Raw genomic sequence first — 13,068 nt, 5'->3', positions numbered from 1 at the left:
GCGCAATATGAAGATATTTGATACTGTATCTCAGTACGAGTGACAATAAATCAATAATAATTTGCAGGCTAAGCAATATTCAGGAAAATAGAGACTAATCAGTTCTAGTTCAAAACCTTGTTTTGTCCTGTCATTTGATTGATACTGAACAGCAGTGGGACAAGTTAGGAGTGAAAATTCAGACGCCATTCTTACTCTTGACTACTACCTGGCAAGCTCTCCTGAAAGTATCAGTGATTCTGGCTTCTAATCAAGACTGCTGACAAAAACAGTGACCATACAGTGAGTTATCGCTGGGCGACAGCAAATCATACTGGACAGTAAGAGATTTGAAAGTAGGAGGGGGAGGGAGAAATCCGAAATGATAGAAGACAGGAGGGGGTGGGGTGAAGCTAAGAGCTGGAAAGATGATTGGCAAAAGGGATACCATCCCCAGATCCTTTCCCTTCTCCAGCTCTTAGCTTCATCCCACCCCCTCCCGTCTTCTCCTATCATTTTGGATTTCCCCCTCCCCCATTCAAATCTCTTACTATCTTTTCTTTCAGTTAGTCCTGACAAAGGGTCTTGGCCCGAAACGTTGACTGTGCTTCTTCCTATAGATGCTGCCTGGCCTGCCGAGTTCCTCCAGCATTTTGGATGTTGCTTGAATTTCCAGCATCTGCAGATTTCCTCCAGCATTTTGGGTGTTGCTTGGATTTCCAGCATCTGCAGATTTTCTCATCTAAGAGCAAGACATATCTGCTTTCTCAACTGTGTGTATTTGATTCCACTGCACCATTTGAGGTACAGATGAAATAGCATGCTTTGCCAGTATTTTCCTCCTTCCACTTGAATGAACAGAAGTAAAACATCATTTGGTCATTCTTAAACAAATGTGGCCAGTACTTATCTATCTATAATTGTTCTCAAGATGATCACCTTAGGGTGTACAAATTCACTTTAGAAGGCCATTTTGAATAAACAATACTTCTGTGGATCTAAAGTCACATATGGATAATAAAGAACAGAAATGAACAAAATTGTAAGGGTTGAACAGCTACCATTACCAAAGTTAGCTTTTTTCCCCTCAGCTGTTGTGAGATTTGAATTAACCTCCATTTTTAAATTGCTTTGATTTCTTGTTTACTTGTCTAGTGTAAAAACCACTAAGCTACAGTACTTCTAAATTCACATTTGTAAACTTGTGATCAAGCTGCCTGTTGCAATTTTGACAATACAAATGTAAATCAATAAGATCAATGGCTGCAAACTGTTTTAGGAGATCCTAAAGTTTTGAAATCTTCCTTTTAATATCCCAAAATATTTTTACCAAATAATTTTATGAAGCAGTATTCACTTCATAGGTATCTGTCACATATTCACACAAAATAAGCACTGTGATTGAGATTCTCCTGAGGAGAACTGCGAGGGAATACACCACTGCTTGAACATGTATTTTATAGCCTAATCAAAATTCACAGAGCCTAAGTTTATTATTTCAATGTCACACCTGCAACAATGCATGCATTATTATTAAGTCCAAGAGTCCAATGTAAATTTAAAACCTAAATTAAATGTACATAAACCAATTAAGCTAAATTGACTTTTAATAACAGTGTTAAATTTTGAAAGCAAGGTTAAAGAGTAATAAGTTCACTAATCTGAAAGCAACTAATCTTGCCATATATTTTTCATGTTGTCCCAGAGCTAGCAAGCAGTCAATTATAATGACCTCCACAACTTAAATTAATTAAAGGGAATAACTGAATCAATAATGATCATATTAGCTAGCTTTGATACTGCAATTAAAATCTTTATGGGGAGATTATTTTGCTTATTAAGTATTACATTTAAAAAATAACTTTATATTCCATTCTACAACTTCCACAATTGCGTAACTTTCAAAGCAAATTACAAATATATTTAATAAAAATTGTTCTCATTTCCGAATATCCTTCTGAGTAAAAGCTCTGCAAAGATTCTGCCTATCAATTCATGCCACCAGCTGCTTCCAGCTGAAGTTGCAACTCAGTATTCAGCCATTGCTTGCATTACAAAATGGCTTCAAGGAGAATACACTTAAAAACTACTGGAAACCACAGTTCAGCACCCTCAATCAACTTTACAAAATACATTTTAACAACTGATATATATGAGACTACATACACATCTTTACAGGAAGCAAATATACTTTCGACTAATTTCATGTCATTCAGCATCAGTGCAAGACGCAGAGCCTCAGGGTATCTGTTGAATTTTCGGAAAATACTAAGAGCACACCGAAGCAGTTCAGAATTTTCAGGATCAGGAACATAACTGACACAGCTAGAAAAAAAAAAGCAAAAAAAGTCACAAGTTGCATAAATTTAAAGACCAACAAACTTTGAGAGTTTAAATAGTAATTAACTTCATTTTGGGGCAAGCCTTCCAGAAAATTCTAATGCAATCTAGGTGATTATTATATGAAAGATAGGCAGAATCAAAAGTTATGATTGATCATTTTTATGAATTTCATTAAGGTTGTGATATAACATTTAATGCAATCCATTTCAGAAAGTGTTTTTCAGACACCATGATTGCCCTCCGCTCATGAGACAAAACTGGCATGCATGAGATGCTGAATTTCTAAAACACAAGGGAAGAAAACAAAATTGGTTTCTACACAAACTCAAATGTATCAAGACCAAGTAGCCTCTAGAAATTGATTGGAGCTGGAGGTATAATGAAACCAAAGGATACTGGTAAAGCCGCTCACTTTCAATAAGCATTTGACCTGAATATTTAAAATTTGACATATTGAGTAAAAAAAAAACGAGTCATTTTCAGGAAGTGGGGAAATTCAAAAGCATTGGAGAATAGAATACAAGTCTAGGTTAAGGAGTTAGACGGTGCAATAGTACTAAGTGCAGCAGTTCCATTAGTTAAATAACACAGGGTATGATTATAAATGCAAATATTACAAGATCACAAAGTAAATATTAACATTTTTTAAAAAATACAAACTATTACACAATACTTCTACACAGTTTTGCTTTTCTACCCAGTAAAAGATCGATAAGCTTTGCCTTCCATTAAGAGACAAAAAGCAATTAAAAGTTGAAATTGTACTAGGCATATATATATAAACAAGTTCAGAACACAACTAAAACTACAAAAGTTTGATTTTCAACTGTTATCTCCTTACGGAAAGAGGAAGCAACATACCTTGTTAAATATAAGCAGACTTTAGAAAATGCATTTTCATCAATATACTCTTCTAGCATATCAAGACGTTCAATTTCCATGAGAAGGTCACATGCTTCATGTTCAGCATTGTGAGCCATATTATAGGGAACCACTGCTTTTACCAGATTGAGCAATACCTCATGTTGAGCTTTATCATTCTCATCTATCTCCTGCCATTCTTTTGCAACTTCACCAGCCAAATGCCTAGAAGAGGATAATTTTAATGTCAAATATACATCCTTATTAACAAAGAGACTGCAGATAAAAGAAAACTCTACATACAAGATTTGAAAAAAAAAATCAAGAAGCGTTTTCTTGATTTATTTTCTTTTAACATTATTGCCAAAGCAAAACTTCCAATAAACTTAGATATATAATGACTATTCAGGCAGTACTCTTGATTTCAGTCTACAATATCTTGGTATTTAGTTAGTCTTCCTACCATCGTTTCCTCGAGTAATTTTATTTATAGTTGAACCACAGAATAGTCTAAAAGTACAAATTCACAGTAAAGATTTCAAATATATTATGTAATGGTGCTAGTGAACCATGGTGACATTCTGCAGATTACAGACAATACTTCTAAATACCTCTTTCGAATTACTCTCATTGCAATCTGCAGCATGCAATTTTCCTTTAAGCAATGTTCTTTTAAATCAACATAATGATCTACAGATTTCACGATTATCTCAAGAATTTGGCAGACCAAGCAGGTACAGTACCTTTAAGCTGATGAAGGTTATCACCATGCTGAACCGAAACAGGAGAGGGAGCTCCAAGCCATGCTGAAATGCAAGGGATGAGGACCCCCTGTACTCAGCATCTTGTTAGCAAAAGTGCATCTGCTAGAGAACAAAATTGAGGACCTGAGGGCAAGATTGCCATATCAGAGAGAAATGAGGGATTATTCTGTTCCATGTCTGAGTGAGCTGAGGCTTACTCTGGGTATGCCAGGTACAGCAACTAAACCAGAAGGCTTTTCAATTTTCCATATAGACCGAACTGCTGATATGGAAAAGGCAAAAGATTGAAGTGTGTGTTCATGATAAATTCTTGGTGGTCCTCAGATATGGCAACTTTGTTAAACTTGTGTTCCCTGACCTTGAACACCTAACAATCAAATGCCGACCGTTCTATTTACCAAGGGCATTTCTCCTCCACGATCCTGACATGCAGTTTACGCACCCTAGCGGCTGACTATAATCAAGCACTTGAAATATTGCATGATGCCATTTCCAAACAAGAAAACAGCCCATCCCGATGCATTTCAAATCATAGTTGGGGACTTCAAACAGGCTTGTCTGAAGAAATCCCTGGTCAATCACCATCAATATATAACCTGTAGCACCAGATGTACAGATAGAGGCTAAAGAGCAAAACTCCAGAGTTAAGGACAAGAGTTGGTTGCAGCTACAGGATTGCTTCAAGTCAGTGGACTGAGCCGTTCAAAGGCTCATCTGTGGATCTGAATGAATATATGTTTGTACCAGATTTTATTAAAATGTTGTAGATGACAGCGCCCCCACAAAATCATTTAGTCTTCCCCAATCAGAAGCCCTGGATGAACCATGAAACCATAATCTGTGGAGGGCCAGATAAGAGGTATACAAGTCTGGTGACTAAGAAAGTTACAAGTGGTCCAGGAACAATCTCTGGAAGTCATCTCACGGGCAAAGCAGCAATTCCAGATCAAACTTGAATCAACAGCTCGGCAGTTGGCAGGGCTTGATTGCCATCACCTCTTATGAAGTTAAATCAAGCGATGTAGGCAGCAGCAGGGCATCGCTTCCAGATTAGCTCAATGCCTTCTATGTTCGTGTTGGCCATGAAAACATGGAAGAAACATCATTAACTCCCACAGTTCCCAATGATCCTGTGATTTCAGTCTGAGGTCAACGTGCGAGCAACCTTCAAGAGGGTGAATCCATGGATAGCATCCAACCCAGATGGTGTACCTGGCAGAGTAATAAAGACCTGTGCTGATCAACTGCGTGTAGCATTCACCTATATCCTTAACCTTTAGCATTGGCATTCTGAGGTACCCACTTGCTTTAAGCAATTATACCATTGCCCAAGAAGCATGTGGTAATTTGACTCAATTACTATAGTCCAGTAGCAGTTACATCCACAGTGATGAAATGTTTTGAGAGGCTGGTGATGAAACATATCAACTCATGCCTGAGAAGAGACTTAGATCCACATCAATTTGCCTACCAGAGTAACAAGTCCACGGCAGATGCCATCTCGTTGGCTCTACACTCAATCATGGAATGGCTGGACAGCAAAGAAGCATACATCAGGGTGCTCTTTATTATCTACAGCTCAGCATTCAACACCATTATCCACCCAAAACTAATCAATAAGTTCCAAGGCCCTCCTTGCAATTGAATCTTAGATTTATTTACTTGTAGACCTCAGTCATTTTGGACTGGCAACATGTCCCCCACAATTGTCATCAGCACAAGTGAACCTCAAGATTATGTGCTTAACCCCCTGCTCTACTTGCTTTACATTTATGACTGTGTGGCTAAACACAGCTCCAATCCCATATTATAGTTTGCTGATGATACCACCACTGTCATAGGCTGAATCAAAGGTGATGATGAATCAGCATATAGCAGTGAGACTGAATATCTGGCTCACTCAATGTCAGCAAGACCAAGCAGTGTATTATTGACTTCAGGGGAAAGAAGCCACATGTCCCAGAGCCAGTCCTCATTGGAGGAGCAGAGATGGAGAGGGTCAACAACTTTAAATTCCTCAGTTTTATCATTTCAGAGGACCTGTCCTGGGCCCAGCATATAAGTGCAATTATAAAGAAAAGCATGGGTGCACCTCTACTTCTTTGGGAGTTTGCAAATATTTAGTATAACATTTACAACTTTGATGAACTTTTATAGATGTGTGGTGGAGAGTATATTGACTGATTGCATCACAGCCTGGTATTGAAACATTGATGCCCCAGAACTGAAAAACTTACAAAAAGTGTAGTGGATACGGCCCACTCCATCACAGGTAATGCCCTCCCCACATCTGCACAAAGCACTGTTGCAGGAAAGCAGCATTTATCATGAGGGGCCCCCATGACACAGGATACACTCTCTTCTCACCGCTGCCATCAGTAAGGCGGAACAGGAGCTCCAGGACTTCTACTACCAGGTTCAGGAATGATCGATACCCCTCAGCCATCAGGCTCTTGAACCAAAGTGAATAATTTCACTTGACCCATGAATAAAATGTTCCCACAACCTATAGTCCCACTTCCAAGGACTCTTTACTTCATGTTCCCAATATTTATTGTTTATTTACTTATTATTGTTTCTTTTTGTATTTGCAGTTTGTAGTCTTTCACACACTGGTAGAACGCCCAGGTTGGTGCAGGCTTTCATTCATTCTGTTATGGTTATTCTTTTATGTATTTATTGAGTATGCCCACAAGGAAACAAATCTCAGGGCTGACATAAAAGTACTTTGATAAATTCATTTTGAACTTTGAATACGCATAAAAAAATGCTGGAGGCACATTCTATGGAAGGAAATGGACAGACCTGAAACATCAAATGCCCATTTCACTCTGTAGGTTCTTCCTGACCCACTGAATTCCTCCAGATTCCAGCACCTGCAGTCTCGTGTCTCAAAGCAGTCTTGGATTTATACAGCACAAGACCCAGAGTGCTAGCATATGCAAAACAATCAACTAAAGCCTACTGAGTCTATGCCAATAATTTTCTCACAAGTCACTTAATTTATTGTCTTTCAGCTAATTCTCCATACGATTTAATAATCCTTTTGTTCGTGTAATTAAATTGCTTGGTCAAATATTCATGGGCTCTAGCAAACAATATCACAACATCTAAACAAGAAAACAATCACAAATTTTACTAAACATACCTGACATATTCATGCCCCCAAGAAGCTAGTTCTTCTTGAGATCCTAGAAGCCTGTATTTAAGACATTCTCGCTCTCCACTCATGGTCATGGCTAATACTGACACAATGTCAGCACAGAATCGCTGCAAAAGAAAAAAAATGTCTTTACTACAGTGAATATTATCACTTTTCACTTGGAATTTACTGTTAAAAGAAACTCCTGAAATAAGATACATTTGTTAATCTCTAGGGTTGCATCAATTCCAAAATGGGTACAGCTCCAAAGCATTAAAATGCTTCCATTTGAGATAGTGCCCTTTTAACCCAGCTGGTAAAAGAAAGCAGGTGGAGAATAAACACACTGCTGATGAGGTGAATTGGAAATAAAAATTGGAAACACCCAGCAGATGAGACTGTGGTTATAGAGAGAGAAAAATGGGTTAATACAAGAGATTTATAATTTTAGGGCAGTATTGGACAATTCTGATACAAACAGGAAACATTGTCTGCATTCATTAGAATTCCCAAGGCTGTAACTTATCTAGACAGATCAAAGGGTGGCTCCGTAAGCTTGCACCGGACCCCGTTGCAACAGTGCAGATGGCTATGGATAAATGCCAGTGGAAGTGAGATACAGAATTAAAATGATGGTTATTGGAAGATCAGGGTTGTCCCTTGCAAAAGAAATGCTCTGTAGCAAAGTTAATGGTGAGGGACAAGACAAGATAACAATTACAACAAAGCCAAATGTAAGCATGAGAAAAGCACTATTTCTGTCAGGATATGTTGCAGCCTTCTGGACACAAAAGCAAATACTTAATTTTGGGCAACCTATACTTATTTGTTTCAGAATTGGTCACTGCTGCCTGCCATAATTACGGCTCAACTTTTTTTTATTAATCTGGTCTGGCTTGCTGGGCATGTCCAAATGTCTTTCTATTAGCAACACATTCTTCAGACACAGATACATAATCTGATCCCAAGTACCACTTTCACTCTGGTGAAAGTGCTGCTTGGCATGTAATCAGGACACTGATTACATGAGATTGGACGTTGGCAAGACTAATTTGGAAGACCGTGTGCCATTCTGGTTGACCTGCTGTGGAAAAGATATTAAGCTAAAAATGGTGCAGAAAAGATTTACTAGAATGTTACTGGAACTGCGGGACTTGAGCTACAAGGACAGACTGGATAGACTGGGATTTCTACTCTCTTGGGTACAGGAGACCGAGGGGTGAGCTTGAAGGCTTATAAAATCATGAAAGGCATAGATAAGGTGAACGGCCACTGTCTTTTCCCTCCCAAGGATAAGGAAGTCTAAAACTAGGAGGCATCGGTTTAAGGTGAGAAGAGAAAGATTTTTTTAAAAAAAGGGATCCAAGGGAGGAACTCTTTATTTCTCATGCACAAATCTTATGTCATATTTCATCAAATGATCACATTCATCCACCTCAATACAACCTGTGGGTATCACACGTTCCTGATCAGTGAATAATATTTAACAACATTTGTTAATTTCCTGCTCTGGTGGAACTAATCCCTTTACTTTGAGGATCACCTGTTTCCCTATCTTAGCATCATCTAGTTGACTCTTCATTGTAAAATAACCAGAATAGCACAAATTACTTTAATTTCCCAACAATTCTGATAATTACATTATTTTTATACACCTTTTAAAGCACAAATTCCAACCAGTTCTTTTGTCTGCTGTATTTATAAGCACTTGCATTTTTCACAATTTCACTTTTCACTGCTGATAGACTGTCTCTGTTCACACCTTGAAATCCTGAGATCTCATCATTGCTTACAGATCACCTTCTTATCCGCTACATGTGTAAATCTCAACATCACTGAAGTGGACCTGCATTGACTCCTGGAGTTCCCTCTCTCATCTAACCAACACTCTGCATTTTGTTCACTGACCAGCTTACCTAACTGAGCAGTACATTTCCTCTAATGCCATATATTTGAAATACAAAGTATACTCAGTGGCTACTCTATTAGGTATACCTGCTCAATAATGAAAAATCTATCAGCCAAACATGTGGCAGCAGCTTTATGCATAAAGCCTGTATAAATGCATAAATCTGTAGATTCAGCTGTTGATTAGACAAAGCATCAGAATGGGGAAGAAATGTGATCTAAGTGACTTTGACTGTGGAATGACTGTTGGTGCCAGATGGAATTGTTTTGAGTATTTCAAAAACTGCTGACCTCCTGGGATTTCTACACACAGCAGTCTCTAGAGTTTATAGAGAATGGTGCGAAAAACAAAACAAAAACAATGAATTGCAGTTCTGTTTCCGAAAATACCTTGTTAATGAGAGAGGTCAAAGGAGAATGGCCATACTGTTTGAAGCTGACAGGAAGGCAACAATAACTCAAAAGACCACATATTACAACAGAGGTGTGCTGAAGAGAATCTCTGAACACATAAATCTCTGAATGAACTGGATGGACTGCAGCAGAACATACGCTTACTGGCCACTCTATTAGATACAGGAAGTACCTAATAAAATGGCCAATGAGTGCATATTGTGTTAAGAAATATCAACTGCCTCCAAAAAATCCATGTGGATACTAACTGCAAATGCTTTGTCAGTTCTAGTCAACATACAAGAGCTGCACAAAGATTGAGAACTGAAAGGTTACCTTCAACATAAACATTTTAGGATGCTATTTCTGACTGTAGGAGTAATCTGAAACTGTATAAAAAGAGCAAAACATGACTGAAATGATTCAAATGTGAAATCGAGAATTTGGGAGGGTATAATTCTTCCAATAATTGATGAGAAATACGCAGCCAGAAATAAATAAACCAACTAAAAATGTCCATGAATGTTACCTTTTCCTTCAAGAAACTGTTGAAAACTATCTGAAGCATACAAAATACTTCAAATTTGTAAACAATTACTTCACAATAGTTCTATTGAAAGCCACTAGATTTACACTGCCAGCTGTGAATAGGCACGTCTGGCTGCACTACCCAGCAACCCCTAATTTAACCCTAGTCTAATCGGGGGGTAATTTACAATGATTAATAAACCTACTAACTGGTATGTCTTTGGATTATGGGAGGAAACTGAAGGACCTGGAGAAAAATCCACGTATTCTACGGAAGGATGTACAAACTCCTTACAGAGGACACTGGGATTGAACTCCAACGTTTTGAACTGTAGTAGCATTGGGCTAACTGCTTCGCTACCGTAGCACCCTTTATGATTTTTCAAGCTTAACATTTCGTTTATAACTTAAAATATCATGGAATTAAAAGATTGCAGAAGTTGAATAGCTATTATGGGGATCCTCAGGAGATACAATTTGATAATGGGTCTCCATTTTTGGGATAGGCTGTGAAAAACTGGGCTCAGTAAAGGCATTCATTAGGTGTACTATATACCCAAGCACAAGGGGTGATAGAAAGGATGAATGGACTTACAAAACAACAGGTTCATTTATTGACACCAACTGACAACTTACAAGGGTGGCTGACTGTATTATCCCAAGCCTTGCACAAACTGAATAACAGACTTTTGTCCCACTGATCACCGATGACCAGGATGATTAAATGTAACTGAGAACTGAAGGAAGAAACAGGCACTGAAGAAAGAGTCCCACTATAAAAGGTGCACATTCCAAATTCTCCAGTTAGCAAGGAGAAGATTGTAGTAACACTTACTGGGCATCAGTCCAAGAAAAAGATCAACTGGTGTGCTTAAACAGGAAGAAAATGACCAAATGAGAACAATTTAAAATTTTGGTAAAACTGCTAATAATAGACATTGTTTACTCCCAGGTGAAAATGACAGCCCTGGAATTAATTCTGTGAATAGCATGGACCTTCACAAGAAGAGGTCTTTGTCTGGATATGTGGGAAAAACATACAAAGACCCAGTATAGCAGATGTTCTCCACTCCAACCATACACACACGCAAAATTTAATCATAATTAACTGCAATCAGATTCGCATTACTCAAAATAATGGATGGGACTCAGGAATAAATAGAGGTAGTGAACTAATCGTATTAGCTATTCTTAGAGTGCAGTTCATTTTAATTCATTGCTTATATGGAATTCATATTATAATAATTCTAGTTAACTTGTATTTACCGTAAATTTTCTATAAAGTACTAATGTGGAATTAAGGGGTAGAGTGTAAGAAAAGAGTTAAATGCGATTTCTCACTGGTATACGCTAAAATAAAAATCGAAGACTGTGAGACAAAATTGTAAATCCTTGGAGTGTGATTATATCGATAAAATACAAGAGAATCAGTCCACAACAATCCTTTGAGGAATTTAAGGAAATATAGGTTTAAAGCCATAATAGTGGAAAAAGGTGAAAAACATCTGTCTGGGGAAGGTAAGATTTTTGTGTAGGTACTAAATGCATGAGAAGAAACCAGTGTAAGGGGTTTGGAAGGATATAAAAAGAGACAAGTCCTTTGTGCTAGGGCAGAGTTTTCCCTTAGGCTTGGTAATGACCAGGACTTGTGTCCATGCTGGAGATGGAGAAGATAGAAACAAGTATGTTAAGAGGGTAAGGGGGGTGGGGGGAGAGAGAAGGGACAGACATGAAAATTTGTTAGGTATTGTCCAGATCAAATCCAAATCAACTAGATTATAAATATTAGTTTGTTTCCTGTACTCTTATTGACAAACCATTTATTTGCATTTTTGTACTGCACGTTCAAAATTACTCTATTAAAAGTGATTTCTTGTGATTTAACATATGTACGGTGTCTCCTTGGTTTGTGAATACATACACCATTGCTTATTGATGAATCAGCAAAGAACAAAATGTATTTTTAAATAATTTTCAATACAACTACCTTAAAGTTACCTTATTTTCTCCTGATGGCATTTGTTCATAAATTTCTTTCAGCTTTTCATAATGTGGTCGTAGGAACTTGAGTGGCTTAGGAACAGATGTCATGGAAGTGGTTGAAGAACGAATTTGCCTTCGGAGCTCCTCCAGTGCAGCTCGATAAAGTTGAGTGTTTGGTTCCTAAGTGTTAAAATCCCAAGAATACAATTTTACTCAAGGCATCTTATGAAATAGAAATTTTCAAAGCAACAGACAGGTTATACAGCTGCAAGATACTGAAGTGTTTAGGACGGGGGTCGGCAATTGGTCTTTTGCAGCATCCGCGCCCATGGGGGCCAGGTTGAGGGAGGCTTAAAAGCAAGGTTGTTTAGTTCGAATAAAGTTATTCGACTGCGTGAGCACACCGCTACAACGCGTTTTTATCGCTATTAATATACGTCACCACTGCCAATACCTGACACCCGCCAGTGCGCGATTTCTTTAATTTTTCGATCCAAGGTAGGCCAACTATGGAGAATTCTAAAAAAAGAAAAGTGACTGAAGAAAACAGAACGTTTAATGATACGTGGACAGATTCATTTGCTTTCACTGTTGACGAGACTGGTTTACCGGTATGCTTAATATGCAATGAGAAACTAGCAAACAACAAAAAGTCAAATGTTGCAAAGCATTTCTAGAATAAACACGCAGCCTTTGCTCAAAAATATCCGGATGGAGATGAGAGAAAAAAAGCCGTTTCGGAACTGATGCGGAAGGTTGATCTGAGCAAAAATCATTTCAAGCAATGGATAAAGTCCGGAAAACAAACGACATACGCTAGTTATATTGCCACTCAGGAAATAGTCAGGCACGGGAAGCAGTTTACAGATGGTGAATATATAAAAGAATCTTTCATTAAGATTTCAGAACATCTATTCACGGACTTTAAAAACAAGAGTGAAATTGTGCAGAAAATCAGGGATATGCCCCTCTCTGCAAAGACTGTCAAAGACAGAACCATAAAAATGGCAGAAGACATCACAAGACAGCAAATTAAAGACATCAATTCAGCTGTGGCCTACTCGATTGCCTGTGACGAGTCTAAAGACAAAGGTGATAATGAACAAATAGCGTTGTTCTGCCGGTATGTAAACTCTGCCGGGCCACAGGAAGAACTGATTGAGTTGA

The 13,068-nt window shown here is 38.1% G+C and overlaps 1 protein-coding gene across 1 annotated transcript in view; it reads right to left on the bottom strand.

Annotated features, from left to right (window-relative positions):
- The window catches only part of psmd2 (proteasome 26S subunit ubiquitin receptor, non-ATPase 2), a 78,841-nt gene that overhangs the window by 48,980 nt on the left and 16,793 nt on the right, over window positions 1–13,068 (bottom strand). The window contains exons 3-6 of the mRNA XM_059945080.1: window positions 11,917–12,081; window positions 7,096–7,217; window positions 3,184–3,408; window positions 2,146–2,304 (exon numbers count right to left, since the gene is read on the bottom strand). Coding sequence (XP_059801063.1) covers window positions 2,146–2,304; window positions 3,184–3,408; window positions 7,096–7,217; window positions 11,917–12,081 — 671 coding nt within the window. The remainder of the gene's footprint in view (window positions 1–2,145; window positions 2,305–3,183; window positions 3,409–7,095; window positions 7,218–11,916; window positions 12,082–13,068) is intronic.

The sequence above is a fragment of the Hypanus sabinus genome, chromosome 2 (assembly GCF_030144855.1).
Source record: "Hypanus sabinus isolate sHypSab1 chromosome 2, sHypSab1.hap1, whole genome shotgun sequence".
Classification (NCBI taxonomy): Eukaryota; Metazoa; Chordata; class Chondrichthyes; order Myliobatiformes; family Dasyatidae; genus Hypanus; species Hypanus sabinus.
The sequence above is the reverse complement of the archived record's forward strand: the minus strand, read 5'-3'. Positions and strand labels throughout refer to the sequence as shown.